Source organism: Mercenaria mercenaria, chromosome 10 (assembly GCF_021730395.1).
Source record: "Mercenaria mercenaria strain notata chromosome 10, MADL_Memer_1, whole genome shotgun sequence".
Taxonomy (NCBI): domain Eukaryota; kingdom Metazoa; phylum Mollusca; class Bivalvia; order Venerida; family Veneridae; genus Mercenaria; species Mercenaria mercenaria.
Window position 1 is genome coordinate 36,902,581 of NC_069370.1, and position 21,943 is coordinate 36,924,523.

General features: G+C 34.5%; 1 protein-coding gene across 1 annotated transcript; it reads right to left on the reverse strand.

The window, feature by feature from the left end:
- Positions 1–2,305: 2,305 nt before the first annotated feature.
- LOC128546391 (uncharacterized) lies at positions 2,306–16,506 on the reverse strand. Its single transcript, XM_053516870.1, has 5 exons — positions 16,271–16,506; positions 5,373–5,989; positions 4,682–4,840; positions 3,111–3,441; positions 2,306–2,784 (listed from the first exon to the last, which is right to left on the reverse strand). The coding sequence occupies exons 2-5, from the start codon at positions 5,943–5,945 to the stop codon at positions 2,306–2,308; spliced, it is 1,542 nt and encodes a 513-aa protein (XP_053372845.1). The 5' UTR covers positions 5,946–5,989; positions 16,271–16,506.
- Positions 16,507–21,943: the final 5,437 nt, after the last annotated feature.

A 21,943-nucleotide genomic window follows, 5' to 3' on the forward strand; every position in this document is an offset into this window, starting at 1 on the left:
CGTTAAGTGTTACAGTACAGTTTTTAATCCAAACAGAAGATCTGCGTGGGACAAGTCCACTGAAATTCACTGTCTTTGGCGTCAACAGCAATTTAAGAGTTTCATATCCACGAATATTAGAAAAAATAACACTGAAGTTTGATAGAATAAGTTTTCCTGGGGGCAAATTCATTGACTTCTTTGGAAGGGTAGCATAACTCATATCAAAAGTATTGATGTGTTTTATGTCATCTTGGTGTATTATGCCTGTGTAAATAAAATTACCAAAAGAAATGCTTGACATATTCATCACTTCCAAGAACATCAGTCTTTTAAAAAGTGCTGTCACATTAACTACGGCTACCTGCAAACCGCTCATGTCTAAATAAAGTATTTTCATCAACTGAAGAACCTGCATAAATTTGTCATCTAGAACAACGTAATCCCCTAACCACGAACAGTATGACAAAACTAATTTTGTTAATCGTGTTAATTTATAGGATCCATTCAGAGCTGATACTAATTCATTCATTGTAAGCCTATCGCTTCCGCTCATTTTTAATGTAGTCACTTTATCTAATCCATGAAATGTATAGGAAAACAAGAAAAGTTGAGATTTAACGTGAATGTTCAGTTCTTGCAAGGCTTTTAGTCCATTAAAGCAATTATCAGTTAGAGTCAACTTGTTATTATTAACTGAATCAGCTCGTACATCCAAACATTTTATCGTTCCCCAACCACTAGATATGAAAGTAAAATTGTAAAAAACTATATCATTAAATAGTTCAAGATTCAAAACTACGTTCCAAATTCCTGTAGGTATTGTTTCTAGTATGAAATTACAAGTCACTGTCGCATTATTTTCTCTCTTGCAAGTGTGTTCTTGCGGTGTGCCAAATTCAGCAACTCCCAAACTATGCACTAAAAATCCTAAAAACACCAAAGCTGTTAACACCATTATCGCAGTTGCTTCTCGTAAAATGCCTTAATCAAAATGATAACATAAATAAATATGACAATTAAACTTGTGCAGCTTGTAAAACAATTATTACTAAACAGGAAATTTATGTTGATACTTGAACTTCAGACGCAAGTGGATAAATGTATTATTAGTATTGATATATAAGTAAGTCTCTTCACCCAACACTTTCAAATATATTACATCAATTACTACGAGAGTAGTAGCATGATTCTTTTAGCTAGTTTTTTTTTTATACAAACTTGCATTACTTTTCTTATGAATTTTATAATGGATTAGAGAAGTAAAGCAAATAACTTCGAGTAGATTTATTAGATTTGATACACACACAATAAAGAAGACTAACCTTTATCCTGTAGAAAGAGCTAAAGTTTTCATATTACCTTTTAAACTGTCATTTTCTTCTCTAAGCATTTTAAAAAGACTGTTTTATTATCCGTATGACCGTTGCAAGTTCAAAAACTTAACTAAGTGTATTTCATTCTTCAAAAGGAATCTATAAGGGATCCTTTGGAAGCATAGAATGCAACAAAGTAAAGAAATATCAGACACGGTTTGATTCAACACGTTCAGGAGACATCGTGAAATTAAATGAGACATTATGAAATGAAATGTTCAAATCCTCTCCAGTATAATCTAAACCGGCCTATGAAATGCTGTTAAGGCCTAAAACTGTTTGTTTCCGGTATCCTAGCCTATCCTAAAAATATGCCGCGAACCTAAATGATTTTATGCTAATATGTCCGCAGTTGATCCATATATAAAGATTGGCATAGCTATCTGTTAAGCAATAACAATCCTTGCTATCAAAAGTCACAATTTCCCAAAACATTGGCCGACTAAAAAAATCATTTTATGATATATATTTTTTTTCAACCGTTTGTCCCTAGGGATCCGGTGATGGTTTGTGCAGATGATATGAGTAGATGCATTTTCATTGGTCTACAGAGGAGGAAGAAAATAATTCTTAAGAATCCTAGACAGGATGAAATTATGAAGACCTTTTGGAAGTCTTTTATTTGAAATTACTCGAAATAAAAATAAACACACATTGCCTCCTCTATATGTTTAATAATTACCTTGCAAACAACTCTATCATAACAACAAATGTAACAAAATAAAGTGATCATAAGTTAAATAATTAATAACTTTTTATGTCAAAAATAAGTAACCTCCTCAACGGGACCGGGTACGCCTGAGGCTCCTGCCCAGCTGATGAAGGTTAATGAACTTAACTGCCTTGCCAACAATTCTGAACATACTCAACAACAAAAATTAAATGTGACAAAAATAAGTTACCGTTAAGTAATTAAGACCTAATTCAATCTTAAATACGCAGTAACATTTTCAACGAGACAGGGTAGGCACAGAAGCTCCTGTCAAGTTGGTTTGAAAAGGTTCAATTCCATTTTCATAATTTAAACAAGATGGGATAGTTTTAAAAGCTGGGGTTTGGCGGAGGTATATGTAAAATAAAAACTTGAACTTTTTCATAAACTGTACGTTTTCTGATTCTTGCGTACATTGTTCAGAATGCGCGAGGCACCATTTGTGGATCATGTCTATACAGAATGTACTTTTACCAGACCCAGCTTCACCGATCAGGTATATCAATTTCAGTGGTTTGCCGTCCTTTTCGAATATTTCCGTATATGATGAAACTTTTGTTTTCTCTTGTGTATTATCTTTCTCTCTTGGTTCTATTTCCAAATATGGATCCACATACAACTGACTGATAACAGTATCGGTCCTTTCAGGTTGAAGCAATACTGGGGATACTTTGACAACATTTTCGAGGTACATCTCTACGAGCCTCTTTTGGAAATCTGGTTTAACAAATAAATAATATTCACGAATGTAAACAATACGTGAAACAATTTATACTCACTCTTTCAATACCTTATCAATGCACCATACTTGTATTCACATGTCTAAAATATCTTAACACTTAAGAAACATGTCCTAACAAGGATTATAACACATACCTTATATAAACTAAATAGAATAATAGAATGTGAAAAACAACAAGGTGAATAGTGTATCGATAGAAAATTCTTTTTATTAGTCTTCATGCTGCGCCAACGTATTTAACGAAGGACGATACAGGTCTGCATTGTAGAAGTGCCGTAAAACTATTAAATGTTAAACTTACCTTTCTTGGCTTGGGTATAAGCCGAGTCTTCCAGTTGCTTCACGGATGCTGTAATGTCTTCAATTGCGACTTCCCTCTGCTTTTCAATAACGGCACACGTCTCTGCCTCATGTTTCAAAATATTATCTAAAACTTCCTTTTCTCTATTTTCCAATTGTTCTTTGATCTTTTGAACTGCTTGCAAAGCTTCCTTTTCTTTCTGTGTGATAGCTTCTTTTCCTTTCTGAATTGTTTCATTAAGGTCATTTATCCTCTGATCCAGTTCAATATATGCTTCCTTTATGACCAGGGCTTCATCTTGAGCAGATATAACAATAGAAGAATTCTTGAGCTATAAAGAAAAGAATTGTTCATATTATATGATTTAGTAAAATTTAAAATGAAATCATGCGCATTTTTCATGCAAAAATCCGACTGAAACAGATATCTGTGTAAAAAGGGTGAAGGAAATTATAGATTTTACCCAATATACCAAACTCTTCCTGCTACCAGTACGAAAAATTAACTTTCCGAATATCACTTTTCTTATTTTGACTGGGTCAGTCTTTTTAAGAAAGGCCAAACTGCACGCAGGAGTTGTTTCCCTTCAACCTCAGAAATCTCTACCTATAGGTAAGGGATAACACTGCGTAGAAGATTGAAGAAAAGAACTATTATTTTATTAGTCTGATTTCTTTATTTCTAAATACTTGTGCGGCATTATTGTTAATTTAACACATTTAAATGCTTAGCAACCGAAAATTGTTTTTTTTTTTATAAAACATTCACCAAAACACACTATGTGCAGTAAGATGCGCATAATGCCACTTTAATTAAGATACATATGCAAAATAAATGAACAATTTTAATAACGCATATGTCTTATGTAAAAACACCATTGTAACGGACATGATGTTTAGACGTTTAGGTTAACAACTTTTCTGATAAAAAGACAAAAAGTTTACAAATATTATGAATCATGTTATCGAGGACATTTGTGATAAACGTTTCTGTTTCCTACAAAACAGGCTCGAATTCTACAATACCACCTTTTTGTTCTGTTCAGTGACATGTTATGATAATATACTGGTAAAAAGATTAACATGAGTATTAAAACATTTTTACGCTAATTCTATTAATTCTATTAATTATATTGGCTTTTAAAATTTCTCTTTGACTTCTCGAATATCGGTAATGACTGATATCTAAAGACTGAAGCGTATGGTGCATGTGTGTTTGCTATTTTCAAGTACATCTATTTCCCTTACACGAAAAGACAGATACAAATCATTACTGTCATAAAACCTATTACGAAAAACATAAGCGCTGGATGTGAATCAGTGTTAATGAAGATAAAATTTAAATTAAGACAATCACACAACCAAAGTTTGACTTATTGCCATAAGTATTTAAAATATTACTTAAATGGGCTGCACATGTCAAAGTTGTTTTTGTTGGGTTTAACGTCACACCGACCCAATTAAAGGTCATATGGCAACTTTCCAGCTTTGATAAATTCGTCTTTCAATAAATCTGTTGACGTTTAATGTAAATTCTACATTACTGAATTTTTCAATGACAAGACTTCTTACTTCTTTTAATTTTATAACTGCATCTTGTGATTCTTGTCTGTGGAGAAGCTCTTTCCCATCTTCTAGAACAGCAATCATGTTGTCAATATGCTCATCAACTTCAATATCCTCCATTTCCATGCTATTAGAATGGTAGATGGTGTTCCTTGCAGACCTTGTCTGAAATTTGAATGGCACAATAGAAATAAAATACTTATGGTAATATTTATAATAACTTTAGATGCATAGCAATTAAGAAAGTTTAATCATTATTTGTATGCAGTGTAAAATGTATTTATTACCTGTCAACCTAATGGGTTATTTTTCGATCTCCTCACTAACGTACATGTTATTGCATACTTATATTGGTCACTGTATAATTACGTTGATTCTATAAGATGATTTAAAGTGTTTTACTATATTGAAAGTCATACAGTTACAAATTTCCTGGAGATCCAGCTTAAACAACAGAAAAACGTAACTTAGAATGCAGTCGGTTAAATAGGGCATATAAGGTATTTCACATTTCATGACCACTGATGAACTGATAGAATCATAAGACCTTGCTATTATTTCTTTTGTTTGCATTCTATGGTTCCAAATGATTTTATTACAGCTTTTATTAACCTTTTAATACATCTTCTAAAATCATAAAGATATATGACTACTTTCCATTATGAATAAACGTTTAGAAATAAAATGATAATAAAACCTTTGTAAAAACGTCTTGTCCCGTTATTTTACACTGAATTTTTCCCTGCAGAAATTTGCTATTGATGTACAAGTGCAATAATCCTGTGCAATCAATTTCTTTAGCGTTCCGTTTTGTTGCATACCCAGGAGCGTTAATATAGCATTTGGCGACTGCCCAAGCATCCGTGCACCAATTCTGTACATCTGTATTTTTCCAGTTGGGAGCTGGAGGATTTGAAGCATGGTTAATGATGATTTCGTCATGTATAGTACCACAAACATTGTTTGGACATGTAATCTTCCCGCCAGGAAACATGCAATTACAATTGTTTTGGCCTAATGGGCATTGTTTATTTTTATTTCGAACATGATCTGGCTGAAGTGTGCGTAGATTGCATTGCCCACAGTTTACCATCGGTAAATTATGCTTTTTCTGAACTACATTTATGATGTCCGTATGCTGCTGGTCGATAACATCGTCCGAAAATGTTTCCAGACCTTCCTTGAGGTATTTCAGTCCGAGACCAGCTTTCACCCAGTTTCTGTATTTTGGATTTTTTAGCTGTTGGCTGTGTGCAAGTTGTTGAGCCATTTGTAATTATGATTCAAATCTTCAGAGGTTTATTTGTAAATGGACTGTGAAACAAAAGAAACAAAAAACAACATTAACTAAAGAAAGCACATTTGAATTTCTTTTCAATTTTAATAACGGATCACGCAGCACTGCCCATTTTTCGCTTTGGATGCCTTTTTCAAATTTTTTGATTCATTTTATCAGGTTTTCATAAAGGGTACAGAGAAAGTTCATTTCCATTGGGAATATAAACCAGCGTAGCTAAAACATGGAAAGTAAGACATACAAGTTTGTCTGTTATATTGAATGCTGATATATTGACAAATATTTTAATTTTCATCTAATAGCCACTAACGCGGACAATAAAACGGGGGCAAGCATTTGTTTATTAAATGATTATAACACCAACATTTTGTATAAGATCACACAGTCAACAACGAAACAACCTTCTTCTAAATTATATCAAAATATATTTGAGATGTTGAATATGCAGGCGACCCAACACGAGGACATTTTACGGAATTTCCCATGAATAAAGACTACTTATGTAATGTTTTTTTTCCTTTATCTGAACTAAAACATATATAATAACAGCACAATAAAACGATCATAGGGTAGTCTTTCAGTGAATAGTATGTGTGACAGGAAAGGCCGTACCGGCGACAGTAACCATCAAAACAAATCAACACCCTTTACAATATTTACAAATTTATTTACATAAGATGATTATTAACAATGAATAGATATGAAAAGAAAAAAACTGATTATAAGAAAGAAAAAAAAAAGTTCAGTATCTCTAGATACAAAAGTTCTTATAGTCCATTCTAATCTGACGTGACACAGGTCTTTAATGTAATTGTGAACTTTAAGTAGCACAAACAAAACATATCTCAAAATCCAGTCCCTTTAAACCGTGAATACGTTGATTCCGTATTGGCTCCCTATGGTGGTAGGTGATTGCATCCCTGAGCTGACTTCAGAGGATAACAAAAATCATCGTCTTTGCGGTTTACGGCACAACCATGGGACGAAAGCTCTGCGCTGGGAAAAGGCGAGTGAAGACAAGTGAACCTCGGGCATTGTACTTCCGGGTTATGACATCACCAGGAAAATCGTCTGGTGGAAGAAGCTAAAATATATAACATATGGTAAGCACCATAGCAAAACAAATAAGTCAGGGCATAAAACTGCTCCTTTGGGTACACCATACCTCCGTAGGCTCCCATAAATAATACGTGCTACTTATACAAAATATATGTGCTACTAAGTTCAAACGTCACATGATTAAAATACGTCACTTATTACTTCCATTATTACCAAAATTAATTACTTACTAAAAGACTAAAGTTAAAGTATGAAAAAGATATGAAAGTATATGATGAAACATTATAGATACGGACATGATAAACTGCAGCTATTATTACAACTACAAATTAACAAAATTCAATGTAAATCAAACCGTTATATGATAGTTGGCATCCTATAATATCTAATGCCATACACTAAAACGGACATTGTATGTGTATGCAATAGACTGTCACACAATTTCATATTACAATAATATATACATGGTACTAGACTTGCCATATAAATTTATACATAACAATACAATGCAGTAATGGCGGTTCCATAATAACGAAATGTTTGACATAAGTTTTGAAACAAAGTACTTTATAAATATCATGTTACAAATTTCAGTACAAATTTTACATCTTATATAAATGGAACATTTTAGATTCCTCTTTCCAAATAATTTACAAAAGTCTGAAAAATTTAATAAATTATCCTGACATACCGAAACTGGCCAAAATCATATGCCGAAACGTAAATGTTACAGAATTCTGTAGAATGAACAAAAATTTACCAAATAAAAATCTTTAATGCAAAAATCATACAAAAATCTAACAAATAAATTTCTTACCTCGATCGAGCATAAATTTCTAGCAAGAAAATAATTCAGACATAGATTCGTCTATAAAGTCGGAATGTGGTGTGCGCAAGGCATATCTAGTCCAGTCTATTTAAAGGATAATGTCCCGCCAAATACTAAATTTCATGGGATTCACGGCTAAGCCGTGGACTCCGACTACTGTCATTTTCACGGGATTCACGATATAGCCGGGAATCTAACTACTTTGGCGCGAATTTAAATTGAAAAATTTGAGGCCCATTATAGTGGTTTTGGGGATAAAAAACATAAATTACTGAAGTTTAAAAAATATCAACTTTCTTATTACTGAACAGAATTTAATGAAATTTACATGGAAATTTAAGTTATGAAATACAGAAAAACATTAGAGGTATTTCATGCGTGAAATCTGACATTTACCTCAATAACTCAAAAATTTACAAAAAGATGATGCAATACCTGCATTTACAATACAGATAAAATAAGGCCCGTATGTCAATTTGTGACACACGTCCCCCCTTAAAAAGAAAATTTATAATTTTCTTAAATGAAAACAAATGACATACTGAAAATAACAAACAAACACACAAAAAAAAACACTGTCACTATCTGTACACCATATAATATAGCCACCTGTCTACACTCTACTCAAATAATCTGCGCCTACATTTTCTCTACCAGGAATTGCTCTAATACTGATCCTATATGGCTGCAATGCCAATGCCCATCTCATCAGCCTGGAGTTGCTAAGTTTCGCTTTATTCAAATAAGTGAGTGGCTGATGATCTGTCTCTAATACAAAGTCTTTACCGAACAAATACCGGTGAAACTTAGCTACTGCCCATACTATCGCTAAACACTCCTTCTCTATCACTGAGTACTTTTGCTCCCTAGGTAGCAATTTTCCTAAAATCTGAAGCATCTACTCTCAATATAAAAGTCTGATCTAAATCTGGCAACTTCAAAATAGGCGGACCCATTAAGCTAGCCTTCAAAGTCTGGAAAGCCTTTTCTTGACTTTCACCCCACTCTACAAGATTTGGCTGACCCTTTTTCGTCAAATCTGTGAGCGGAACTGCAATGGCTGCAAAATTTGGGATAAACTTTCTGTAAAATCCAACTACACCTAAGAATGAACGTATTGCCTTCTTGGTTTTCGGTCTTTCGGCATCCTGTATAGCCTGTACCTTATTTGGAACTGGTTCAAGGGTCTGAACATCTCCTATCATGTGCCCTAAACATTCTAACTTCTGAAAACCTATAAAACACTTAGTCGGTTTTGCTGTTAACTTAGCCTCTCTTAGTCTGGTTAACAACTCAGTAAGGGCTACTACATGTTCTGGCCATGTGATTGTATACACCAGGATATCATCTATGAAGCTATCTGAGTGCCCTAGGTCCTTCAAAACCTTCCGCATCAGTCTACAAAACGTTGCTGGTGCGTTAACTAATCCAAAGGGCATCTTACGGAACTGGAACAAACCTTTCGGGGTTTCAAAAGCAGTCATGGGTTTTGCCTTTTCAGACAAAGGAACCTGCCAGTAACCTTTGCTCAAGTCTAGTTTAGAAAAATATCTATACTTAGATAGCTTTGAAAACATTTCCTCCATGTTTGGCATAGGTTCAGCATCGAAAACCGTCAGTTGTTGACCTGACGAAAATCTATACAGAACCTAATACTGTATTTTTTTTCCTTATGAGACCATAGGGAGGAAAATGGAGCATTTGATGGTTCGATTACTCCCAACTCCAACTTTTTATCTACTTCCTCTTTTACTACTGGCTGTGAATGAAATGGAATAGGATAACCCTTTACTCTTATCGGATCTGTAGTTGACAACTGAATATCATGTTCAACTAAGTTAGTATTTCCAGGAATATCTGTCAGTACATCTGAGAAATTTTCTAACAAATCTACTACTTCCTGTTTACATGCTACTGGTAACTCTGGATTTACCTCTACATCTTTGTACGTTTCTGTACCCTGCTTTATAGGACACAAACTATATCCTTTTCTACTCTACTTGAAAACTCATCACTACTTTCATTCGGATCTAATCGGTCATAATCTCTCTGATCCTCCTCTAAAATAGCTGCTCCAACCTTACTTAAAATACCCTTATCTGGTATAGACTTACTATCATCCTTCCTTTCACAGTACTGTTTCAGCATGTTTGCGTGAAAAGTTTTCAACTTTCCGTCTACATCTATCCTGTAATCTAGTCTATTTACTACCTCTACTACTACGTAAGGACCCTTCCAATGTAACAACAACTTATTATGTTTCGTAGGTAACAATACAAGTACCTTACTACCTGCCTTAAACCTCCTATCTCTAGCCTTCCTATTGTAATAATTCTTGTATCTAGCACTACTTTTTGCTAACTGTTGCTGAGCTATCTTACACGTATCTTCCAACTTTTCTTGCAAATCCAAAACATACTGGTAAGTGGTTTTAACCTCATCATTTTCCGTCTTACCAGCCCATAACTCTCTTAGCACAGTTATCGGTCCACGGATTGTTCTACCATAAAGTAACTCAAAGGGAGAAAATCCCAAACTTTCTTGCGGAACTTCACGGTAAGCAAACAACATAGCATTCAAATACCTATCCCAATCTCTAGGTCTCTCACTACACATACGCTTCAACATTTGCTTCAAACTACCGTTAAACTTCTCTACTAAACCGTTACACATAGGGTGATACGGTGTTGTAGTTAACTGCCTTAATGACAATAACCTACTAACTTCTGCCATAAGGTCTGACGTAAACTGCGATCCACAATCGGTAAGCATTTCCTCTGGCACTCCTAATCTACTATACATATCTACTAATGCCTCTGCTACTCTCTCAGTTTCAATACTAGGTAGTGCTATGGCTTCTGGATATCTAGTAGCATAATCTACCATAGTCAAAATGTACCTGTTTTTCCTATCAGTCATAGGTTCGATCGGACCAACGATATCGACAGCAACTCTCTTAAATGGATATCAATCAAAGGCATTTTCCTAACGAACTTTACTTACTCTACCCTTAGCTATAGTACGTTGACAAATACTACATGACTGACAGTACCTCCTAAACCTCTGCCATTACTCCTGGCCAGTAAAATTCGCCTAATACCCTATCACTAGTTTTCCTTATACCTAAATGGCCTGACAGTAACGAATCATGTGCAACTTTCATCACAGTTTCTCTAAGACATTTAGGTACAATCAACTGTCTATTTTTGTCTAAATTCTGGGCGGTATACTCTCTATATAACTATCTATTCCTTATCTCATGCCTAACTGAACCTTACCTCTACACTGCTTAATCGTACCTTCCTCAGCCTTCTTTCTACACAAATCTAAAGTGCTATCTTCTGTTGCTTTTCTAAGAATTCCTCTCTAGATACATCTAAAATCTGAGACGGAACTTTAAGCTTTACTTGCTTCTTAACTTTGGCTTGCGCCCTAGTTTCTACTGCTGACGCTAAGCTACTAAACTGAGGTTCTACAGCTCCCTCTACATTACCAATTATAACATCATTGGTAGGATTATCTACAACTAACGCCTCTACTGTACCCTTGAAATACGGACAATCAATATCTATTCTAGCTACATCTAGCCTATGTTCACTCCCATCTATGTACTTACATCTACGGGTTTTCTCTAAAAACTGACTTGCTTCTACTAAGTTCCGTTTCACTATCACACATGTACAGCCTGTATCTCGCATAGCGATTACATCCCTACCATTACAAGTACCGGGTTTTGTAGGACATGTACTTACACTAAGCATACCTAACTCCTCAACATCACTTAGTTCTATAATGCTATTTCCACTCTCTGACCTACTTGACTTACTCCTATCTCTATCTCTATTTCTTCCTCTACCTCTACTCCTAGATCGGTCACGGCCTCTACCTCTATTTCTATTTTCCTTACTATTTCTATTCTCCCCTTTACTACTTTCCTGTTCCTGCTCTACCTCTAACTCTGCTGCATTGGCACTATTACCGCCGTACTTTCCACTCCTACAGTAATATGAACTATGCCCTATTCGACCACACTTATAACACTTCAGTACACCAAAGGGTTGATAACCTCTACCTCTATTAGCAACATTGCTACTACCTCTATTACTAGTGCCTACATTACGACTACTAGGATAGTGTCTCTGAGGTATTTCATATGGTTTATAGCTCCGGTCCTTATTGGTTCGATTCACGACATACTTGGGACCTCCACGAGTCTTTGCAAACAAATCTGCATCTTCTGCTACATCCTTAGCTTTAACTAACTTCTTACTACTCAAATTCTGGTATAGTTCTCTATTACATACATCTAAAAATTGGTCCCTAAGTATAAAATCTAATAATCCTTCATACGTTTTCTCTACCTTACTCAGTCTAAGCCAACCATCTAAATATCTACTTATTCTGGCTAGAAACATCACAAAGGTCTCATTATCCCGAGGCCTCTCAGTTCTAAACTTTTTCTTATAGCCATCGTCAGTGAGTTCGAACTGACGTAGCAAAGCGGCTTTCAGTTTATCATAATCCTTCTATCTTCCAACGGAAGCCTATCAAAAACCTCTCTTGCCGTACCCTTTAGAAGGAACGGTAAGTTAAGTGACCATATCTCTTTATCCCAATCCTGCGCAACAGCGTACGTTTCGTACACATTCAAGTACGCATCCATGGAATCAATTTTCTCATCAAAGGGAGACATCTTAACCTTTACCTTTTTCTTACTCATCTTTTCTAAGTGTCTTAAAACTTTTGCTCTGTTTCTAATTTCCTACTTTCTGCTTCCTCCTTCTCTGTTTCTAACTTCCTAGCTAACATTAACTTCTCCTTTTCCATTTCTAACTTATCCTGTTCTAACTTACGTCCGTATTCTAACTTATCTAATTCTAACTTACGTTCTAACTCTAACCTTTCCTTCTCAGCCTCTAAGCTACTACGTCGTTCATATTCTATCTTTTCCTTCTGCAACCTAACTTCTAACTCTAATCTTTCCCTATCTGCTTCTAACCTTTCCTTCTCTCTTTCTCTCTCTGCTTCTAACCTATCCTTTTCTGCTTCTACTCTTAATCTCTCTGCTTCTAATCTATCTTTTTCTCTTTCTCTCTCTGCTTCTACTCTTATCTTTTCTGCTGCTAACCTATCTTTCTCTGCCTCTAATCTACTATGTCTTTCCTCACGTTCCCTAGCCTGCTCTTCCTTAACAAAGTTACGTAACTCCTCTCCTTCATAACCTAACTCCTGTCCTACCTTCGTTAACTCTACTACACTAGTCATGATTACACTACGTTAACACTATATAACACTACAGTACAACAGCTACTATAACAACCTGAGACACTAAATAAACAATCGTGAGGGAATACTAGACTACACTAGTTTACACTAAGGCTCTACAGTTACCACTGAAGCCAAAACAAAATACTATACTCTACGTATATACTACACAAAACCTCCTCACTAAAATAATACACTAAGTTGCGCAACAGTACTATGTGTCAATCGAGGTTGCATAGGCAACAATCAACAATGTACAGTGACAGTAGGCTGCAACAATACCCTAGCCTTATCACATATCAATCAACTATAACGTGTGTTAACACTTTAGTGTAACAAATAAACAAAAATAAATCAACGTGCTTTATCCTAAGATAAAGTATAGGTATAACACAACAGTGTAGCACTACAACATAAGAGTAGGTTAAAAGTATATGCAAGTAAACAAGCTTGCTAAAACACACAAATTAAAATACTGTATCTAGTATGTATACAGTACACTAATACAAAATAGGATCACTGGGAGGAGTAGGGCGACGCACAATTAAGAGTGAGTAGGATAACTCTCCTTGTCAAGGGCGGTCACTCTCAGCACAGATATATGGTGGCTTAATCATAGAGTGACATAAAGACCCAAAAGAAAAATAAAAGGAACGAACTCACCCCAGAATCCAAGTGTCGTAAACAACTGTCTATCAGTCTGTGACCACTAAAGCTGGTTAGCTGAAGCTATGGATCTGTCTTGTCTTGTCTGAGGTAAGACGTCACTCTGAAAAATGAATAAAACTATTATATGTGTACCAATAGAACAAAACAAGAGGAATCTTTACAAATTATTGCTGCAGTTAAATGGGTGTTAATAATGTTCGAATAGCTACTGTGTCTGGTCGACCAATCCCACTTCTGACACCATTGTGACAGGGAAAAGGCCGTACCGGCGACAGTAACCATCAAAACAAATCAACACCCTTTACAATATTTACAAATTTATTTACATAAGATGATTATTAACAATGAATAGATATGAAAAGAAAAAAAACTGATTATAAGAAAGAAAAAAAAAAAGTTCAGTATCTCTAGATACAAAAGTTCTTATAGTCCATTCTAATCTGACGTGACACAGGTCTTTAATGTAATTGTGAACTTTAAGTAGCACAAACAAAACATATCTCAAAATCCAGTCCCTTTAAACCGTGAATACGTTGATTCCGTATTGGCTCCCTATGGTGGTAGGTGATTGCATCCCTGAGCTGACTTCAGAGGATAACAAAAATCATCGTCTTTGCGGTTTACGGCACAAAACCCTGGGACGAAAGCTCTGCGCTGGGAATATCACTCCAGGCGAGTGAAGACAAGTGAACCTCGGGCATTGTACTTCCGGGTTATGACCATCACCAGGAAAATCGTCTGGTGGAAGAAGCTAAAATATATAACATATGGTAAGCACCATAGCAAAACAAATAAGTCAGGGCATAAAACTGCTCCTTTGGGTACACCATACCTCCGTAGGCTCCCATAAATAATACGTGCTACTTATACAAAATATATGTGCTACTAAGTTCAAACGTCACATGATTAAAATACGTCACTTATTACTTCCATTATTACCAAAATTAATTACTTACTTAAAAGACTAAAGTTAAAGTATGAAAAAGATATGAAAAGTATATGATGAAACATTATAGATACGGACATGATAAACTGCAGCTATTATTTACAACTACAAATTAACAAAATTCAATGTAAATCAAACGTTATATGATAGTTGGCATCCATATAATATCTAATGCCATACACTAAAACGGACATTGTATGTGTATGCAATAGACTGTCACACAATTTCATATTACAATAATATATACATGGTACTAGACTTGCCATATAAATTTATACATAACAATACAATGCAGTAATGGCGTTCCATAATAACGAAATGTTTGACATAAGTTTTTTAAACAAAGTACTTTATAAATATCATGTTACAAATTTCAGTACAAATTTTACATCTTATATAAATGGAACATTTTAGATTCCTCTTTCCAAATAATTTACAAAAGTCTGAAAAATTTAATAAATTATCCTGACATACCGAAACTGGCCAAAATCATATGCCGAAACGTAAATGTTACAGAATTCTGTAGAATGAACAAAAATTTACCAAATAAAAATCGTAATGCAAAAATCATACAAAAATCTAACAAATAAATTTCTTACCTCGATCGAGCATAAATTTCTAGCAAGAAAATAATTCAGACATAGATTCGTCTATAAAGTCGGAATGTGGTGTGCGCAAGGCCATATCTAGTCCAGTCTATTTAAAGGATAATGTCCCGCCAAATACTAAATTTCATGGGATTCACGGCTAAGCCGTGGACTCCGACTACTGTCATTTTCACGGGATTCACGATATAGCCGGGGAATCTAACTACTTTGGCGCGAATTTAAATTGACAATTTGAGGCCCATTATAGTGGTTTTGGGGATAAAAACATAAATTACTGAAGTTTATAAAATATCAACTTTCTTATTACTGAACAGAATTTAATGAAATTTACATGGAAATTTTAAATTATGAAATAACAGAAAAACATTAGAGGTATTTCATGCGTGAAATCTGACATTTACCTCAATAACTCAAAAATTTACAAAAAGATGAGCAATACCTGCATTTACAATACAGATAAAATAAGGCCCGTATGTCAATTTGTGACAGTATGCACCTTTCCTGTTGCCTTCATGCCTCACTTTGCTTCACAGAATCGATCTCAATTTAATTACACTGTCCGCATGCTAGACTAGCCACTAGACTGATAATAATATACATGTATTTCTACATTTTTCCTTTTTGACGAATGTAATTTCATAGAGACAAAAGCCAGTCTATTTTAGAGATTTTCACAGAGGAATGATGTTATGATATTGGACATAGAATATAGACTGGCTCAGTTTACTACATTTAATCATAAAAATGTAAAAAAGATATATCATAGTCTGGGAGCTAGTCTATCCGCATGCTTATAAAATCTAGAAAATGATTGATCACTTTAGTGCTTAGGGCCACGCTGATTCTCGTTAACACTGGTTTATGGTTTCAGATTTGGTAGCTTTTTTGGTTCTTTATGATCAAGGAGAACAATTAATTTTACCATGATAGAATTCCTTTTAAGCCGGTACTAGTGGGCGTGACGGACGTTGTACGTTTCATCATCTCTCATGAACAGACACAATCAAACTCAGTCTGCTGTTTTTTGGCTTGGTTGCGTTCTATAAAGGATCTTTTCATAGGCTTTATATTATTCAAAAACGTTTAACTTATCTTCTGTGTTTAACCGCATTTTTTCTCTAAAAAATGAATGATAAAAACTTCAGAGCTATGAAAAGAATTATCCTTTGAGAGATATACTGTAGGCTTACTTATTTTAGCGGTGTACTAATAACAGCGCTTTTAGCGCTATGCCACGTGCACTAATTCATGTCCGCGTATTAATTCGCCAAGCATTTTCATGTACATTTTCATTTGATGATGTTTTCTTCGAACTTTTGCAAATAAATACTCTTGAGAGTTTGTACACTGTTTGTTACACTGCTTGCTAATATTTTAAGGTTCGTATGATATTCCTGTTTATTGTTCATATTATTATTTTAAATATATGATCATGCAAAATAAAATATTTAAGCTTGTAGTTTGTGTTTTTTTTTTCATTTGATCAAGTTGTTATCGATTTCCGTATCACCTTCGGGCATGTCCGTTGTTGCAGTCGCTCGTTTACGGAAAGGTGTGAACGTTTGTATTAAGACACAATGCATGTAGGACAAAGGGGATTCAATGATTAAAATGTGTGACAATCTCGTTTTATTTCAGCAATTATAACTAGTATACAGAATATAAAACACGCAGATAATTATAATTAAATACAAGAAGACAATACAGTTACGTAGGCAATATTATACTTGGAGCGCGACAAAACATCGACAGACAAAACATCGACACGACAAAACGCCGACGCGACAAAAGCTCGACAAAACACATCGGCACATAATTTATTTACACTTTTTCTTCATTTTCAGGGGTTAAATTACCTTGAAATCTTTACACATATCTGAAAGGTTCGGTCTAAATCTTCAGACAGTCAAGATTAAGACTCGAACATTTACGGTTAATGTTCAGTTAATGGGTGGTGGTATTAAAATGTGCAGTTGTGAAAATTTTTGTCAGATACTGACCAAACTTACACAGCTGTCATAAAATTTAATACCAGTTCGATTAAGTGTAACACTGATATCTTTTATGTGACAACAACTCAATTTTGATGACAATGAGCTTAGTTTGGACATACTAGGACATACTGGACAAGTTTCGTGTCAAATAATATCATTCTATGTCACAGATAACAGCTCATTTTGTTCATATTCGTAAGATAATATCTGTAATTTAGTCAATAATGAAAAGAAGTTAGCAATATGGTTTAAATTCATTCAAATTAATTGAAGTATGACAAAAAATGATATACGTTCCCTTTCTCTGCAAAATTAAAGACATTATTTAGGTAAGGTTTAAGATATTGACGAAACAACAAAACGTCTATTTAGTGGATTATATATATCAGTATCGACTCAAGTTATGCGATTTCCTTTGATCATAGCAAACTTTATATAGATAGATAGATAGATATCTTTATTGCCTCCAAAGATTGAAGAGTACATATTATAATATATAACATTTCAATTTACAAAGCATAATTACAAAACAATAGGTACAATATAAGTTCAATGTACAAATCACAATTGCATATTAAGATGAATATTGAATATCAATTCCAATTATAACTGAGATGCTAACACATATGCATATTATATCTACATATAGTAGTAACAGAAACCTGTATACATATGTAAGGAATAATAATTGCATGAACAAAAGCATATAACAATAAAACAGAGATAATTTCACAAGCCTGTATACAATACTATCGCTTTTAATTATTTGATTATTTAGAAGGAAACATTAGCCTAAGAGTTATTGTTATAAATCAACGCCATAACCGTTTTTTTACGAGTTGTCAAAAAATAACCACCGAATACTTACTGTAGTTAAACTATAGAATTTCACTAACGCCGCACCACATTGTCTCAAACGTCGTTAATTTTGATCTTCATATCATGATGGATAGATAGCCTTCAAGTAACTTATAATAATTTTGGACCTTGTTATGGCGTAATGACACCTGTTTTTATCTCCTAGGAAGGTATTCATTACATAATAATCGACGTAGTCTTTTTTCAAGTGCAGTTATATATATATATATACCTTTTTAGTTTTGTTTTTTGCCTTCACTTATTGTTCTTTGATAGCTTGTTTAGCGCAAAGTTTGCAATGTTTTTATTTCAGTCCACGAACACGAACCTCACAGGTAAAAACTTTCAGCAGATGTAATTCAGTTAGTATATTTATTAAAATATTATGTATTCAGAAAAGATCGTTCATGTATTTTGATGTTTATGATCAATTTAATCCAAAAATATATAATACGCATTTAAAAAACTAATATTCGCTCATGTTCGGTTATTTATGGTGGCACAGGCCTGAAACAGATCGCGTGTAAAAAATTACAATAATAACGTGCTTATTGCCACTATGATTTACTTCCAGAGTAATTTCTTGCTTTCTTTTTCAGTTTGTTTATTAGATATTGGTAATTCTAAGGGCCTCTATGATGGTGTATCGTTTTGTTCCTCGGGCATCTTCGGTATTCGGTGGTTCCCCGATGGTTACAGCTCGACCTGAACATTCTTGTATGACACGTCGCCAATACGTTTTTACTACTTTATCCTTATGACGTTTGTCCTTATTAAAAATATATCCACCAAACACAAGTTGTAACTTTCCTTTTTGTAAAGTAACGAGCTCCATCACTATGGACGAAGATGAAAGTGTTCGTAAAAATCTTCGTGAATCTCCGTAAATCTCCGAGAGCCTCATCTCGGACAGGCCCCGTGTTCACAAAACATTTTTCGGACTCAGCTGAGTTTGAGTTTGAAATTTTAATATAAATTTTACTAAAACTTCAAGGTTAAATTCTAACTGAGACTGACAATCATTACTGAAAAATTGTTTGAAAATCGTTATAAATTTAAAATTTAGTTTTAATCATGCTATTTAGATATAAATGACAAATAAAGTTTCATTACCAAACTCAGCTGAGACTGAAAATGTTTGTGAACACGGGGCCAGAAGGTTACATTTAGATCAGGTAGAAAACATATTATTATTTCATGATGCACTTTTATCAGCCATTTGTGGCGTCTAAACGTCGACGTCCATTTGGCGCGTCAACGTCATTTCCGTATTTCACGTATCACTGTGTATATTATTGTCAACTGAAGAAGCTTATTAACCATTTCTGTGCCAAGGGCCGATTTTGGGCCGGTTGCTTTTACTACGTTGAGTGCCAAGGACCGATTCGGGCCGATCTGTACAGAACATTTACACCGTTCATTGAATGAGCTGAATTTTTTTTTTCTCAACGCAGAAACATAATTTTGTTCCTATGGATATGAAAACATAACAACGTTACAAGCATATGGTGACGTCATTTTTGAGATGACGTTACACAAGAATTGTCAACGTAATAGTATTTCCCGCGAAATCATTAATAAATAGATTTCAGTCGTTTCAATGTAATACGTCCGACCGAAGAAATCTTCATACAGTACATCTTTTTATAGAAACTTCGATTTTTTAAAGAAGAAATATCAAATTAGGATGTTCTTAACATCAAGATATCGAAACTCATTGAACAAATAACAAAACAGTATAGTGATATGTAACCTTTAAAACTAAGATATTAATTAAGTTCACATATATTTCTTTCGTTTCATTCAATAAGAACGACACACTGTCGGATCAGTATGTTCACGGTATGAAACAATACATGTTCTTTATAAAAAAAAAAAAACAAACGGACAAATAAGTATCTTATTGAAATGTTTTCCTTTTCATCGTCTTTATTCAAGGATTGTCCTAAACTGCCGTAGACTGCCTTTGAAACCTTTTTCAAATTTGTTATAGTTATACAAACACGAAATCTGCATTTGTTTGTTTGTTTTAATATAAAATTTGGTGTATATTTATTACAAATGTAAAAAAGAACTATGATCTTGAACTAAATAATACTCGCATTTTGTTGTTATGGTTAGCAGTGTATGCAGTCATGGAAAACCTAACTAATATATTTACTTCAGGCATTTTAACAATAATTTCGCGTAGTAGTCATTTCTACTACTCAGTAAGAATTATTGACAGTCTTAATTAACTCCAGAGCTAGAAATAATTTAAAATCGTTTTCGAGCAATATCGTTAAAACATGACGTTACGGAAAATTGCAGGTCAAATATTTTGGATATGAAGCAGTTGTTTGATTGAAGACATTCAAATGTGAGTATAAATACCTTGAAATATTTTGTTAAAATGCGGCTTGTTTTTCACAAAAAAAGCACGAATTGACAGAAATAAAAATCCGTATGCGCTGGATGGAAATCCGATTTCGTATCATAAAGGTAAAGGTCTTGTTTATTATAGTGTCACCCCTATTGAAAGGGCCAGCCAATTTGGCTTATGAGACACCTTTATTGTGCGTACCAATTACTTCCCAACTCATACCACTATGCCAGGCGCCTAACTAATATATTTACTTCAGGCATTTTAACAATAATTTCGTGTAGTAGTAATTTCTACTACTCAGTAGGATAGAAGTCGGTAACCATTCACTTAACTAGCTCGCGGCTCACGAACCGGCCTTTTCGGAACGAGTCCCATGACAAACATCCCCCGGACGAACGCTCCCCATGGGGCTCGAACCTTCGACCTCCCGATCCCGAGGCGGACGCCTTAACCACTGGGCCACGGTGCCTGGAGTATTTTCATTAATCATCACCTGATAGATAAATAGTTGTTTGTTTCGGCGTTGTTTCAGTCATTTTTTGGTACCTGTTCGGTTGTTTTCTATAATCAGTTCGTTCTATAATCCGTTCAGTTTTTTATTAAGCAGCAATAATAACAGCTGTATTCGGCTCTGGTGGATTTTACACGGCAGGATTAAATTCGGCGCTTAACAATAATTTCGTGTAGTAGTCATTTCTACTACTCAGTAGGATAGAAGTCGGTAACCATTCACTTAATTAGCACGCGGCTCACAAACCGGCCTTTTCGGAACGAGTCCCATGACAAACATCCACCGGTCGAACGCTCCCCATGGGGCTCGAACCTTCGACCTCCCGATCCCGAGGCGGACGCCTTAACCACTGGACCACGGTGCCTGGAGTATTTTCATTAATCATCACCTGATAGATAAATAGTTGTTTGTTTCGGCGTTGTTTCAGTCATCTTTTGGTACCTGTTCGGTTGTGTTCTATACTCAGTTCGTTCTATAATCAGTTCAGTTTTTTATTAAGCAGCAATAATAACAACTGTATTCGGCTCTGGTGGATTTTACAAGGCAGGATTAAATTCGGCGCTTGCACGACTCGTGTGATCGGGGCCTGGCAAAATTAACTAGAGTCGAATACAACATCTTTGATAAAGTTGCCGTTATAATAAACCTTATAAAAATACTCAAATTGTGATATGTTATTTGAGTGTTTAAGTTAATTTGATGGATTTGCTGGATTTTAATTATATGATTTTTTCTCAATTAATATTTAATTGGAGATTTTATTTGAAAATAATATTTCTTTTACCAAGAAATGGAATTTTTCGGTGATCTGATATTTTACCAAAGTAAAATCCTGCCTGAATTAAGGTTACATGTGTATCAAGTAAT

What these genes read in the sequence shown, in the direction of transcription:
- LOC128546391 (XM_053516870.1), bottom strand. Translation starts at nt 5,945, where the DNA reads ATGGCTCAACAACTTGCACACAGCCAACAGCTAAAAAATCCAAAATAC. An exon ending in GACAAGACGTTTTTACAAAG is followed by an intron (nt 4,841 to 5,372) that starts GTTTTATTATCA and finishes TTCAAATTTCAG; the next exon opens with ACAAGGTCTGCAAGGAACAC. An exon ending in CAGTTATAAAATTAAAAGAA is followed by an intron (nt 3,442 to 4,681) that starts GTAAGAAGTCTT and finishes TTTTCTTTATAG; the next exon opens with CTCAAGAATTCTTCTATTGT.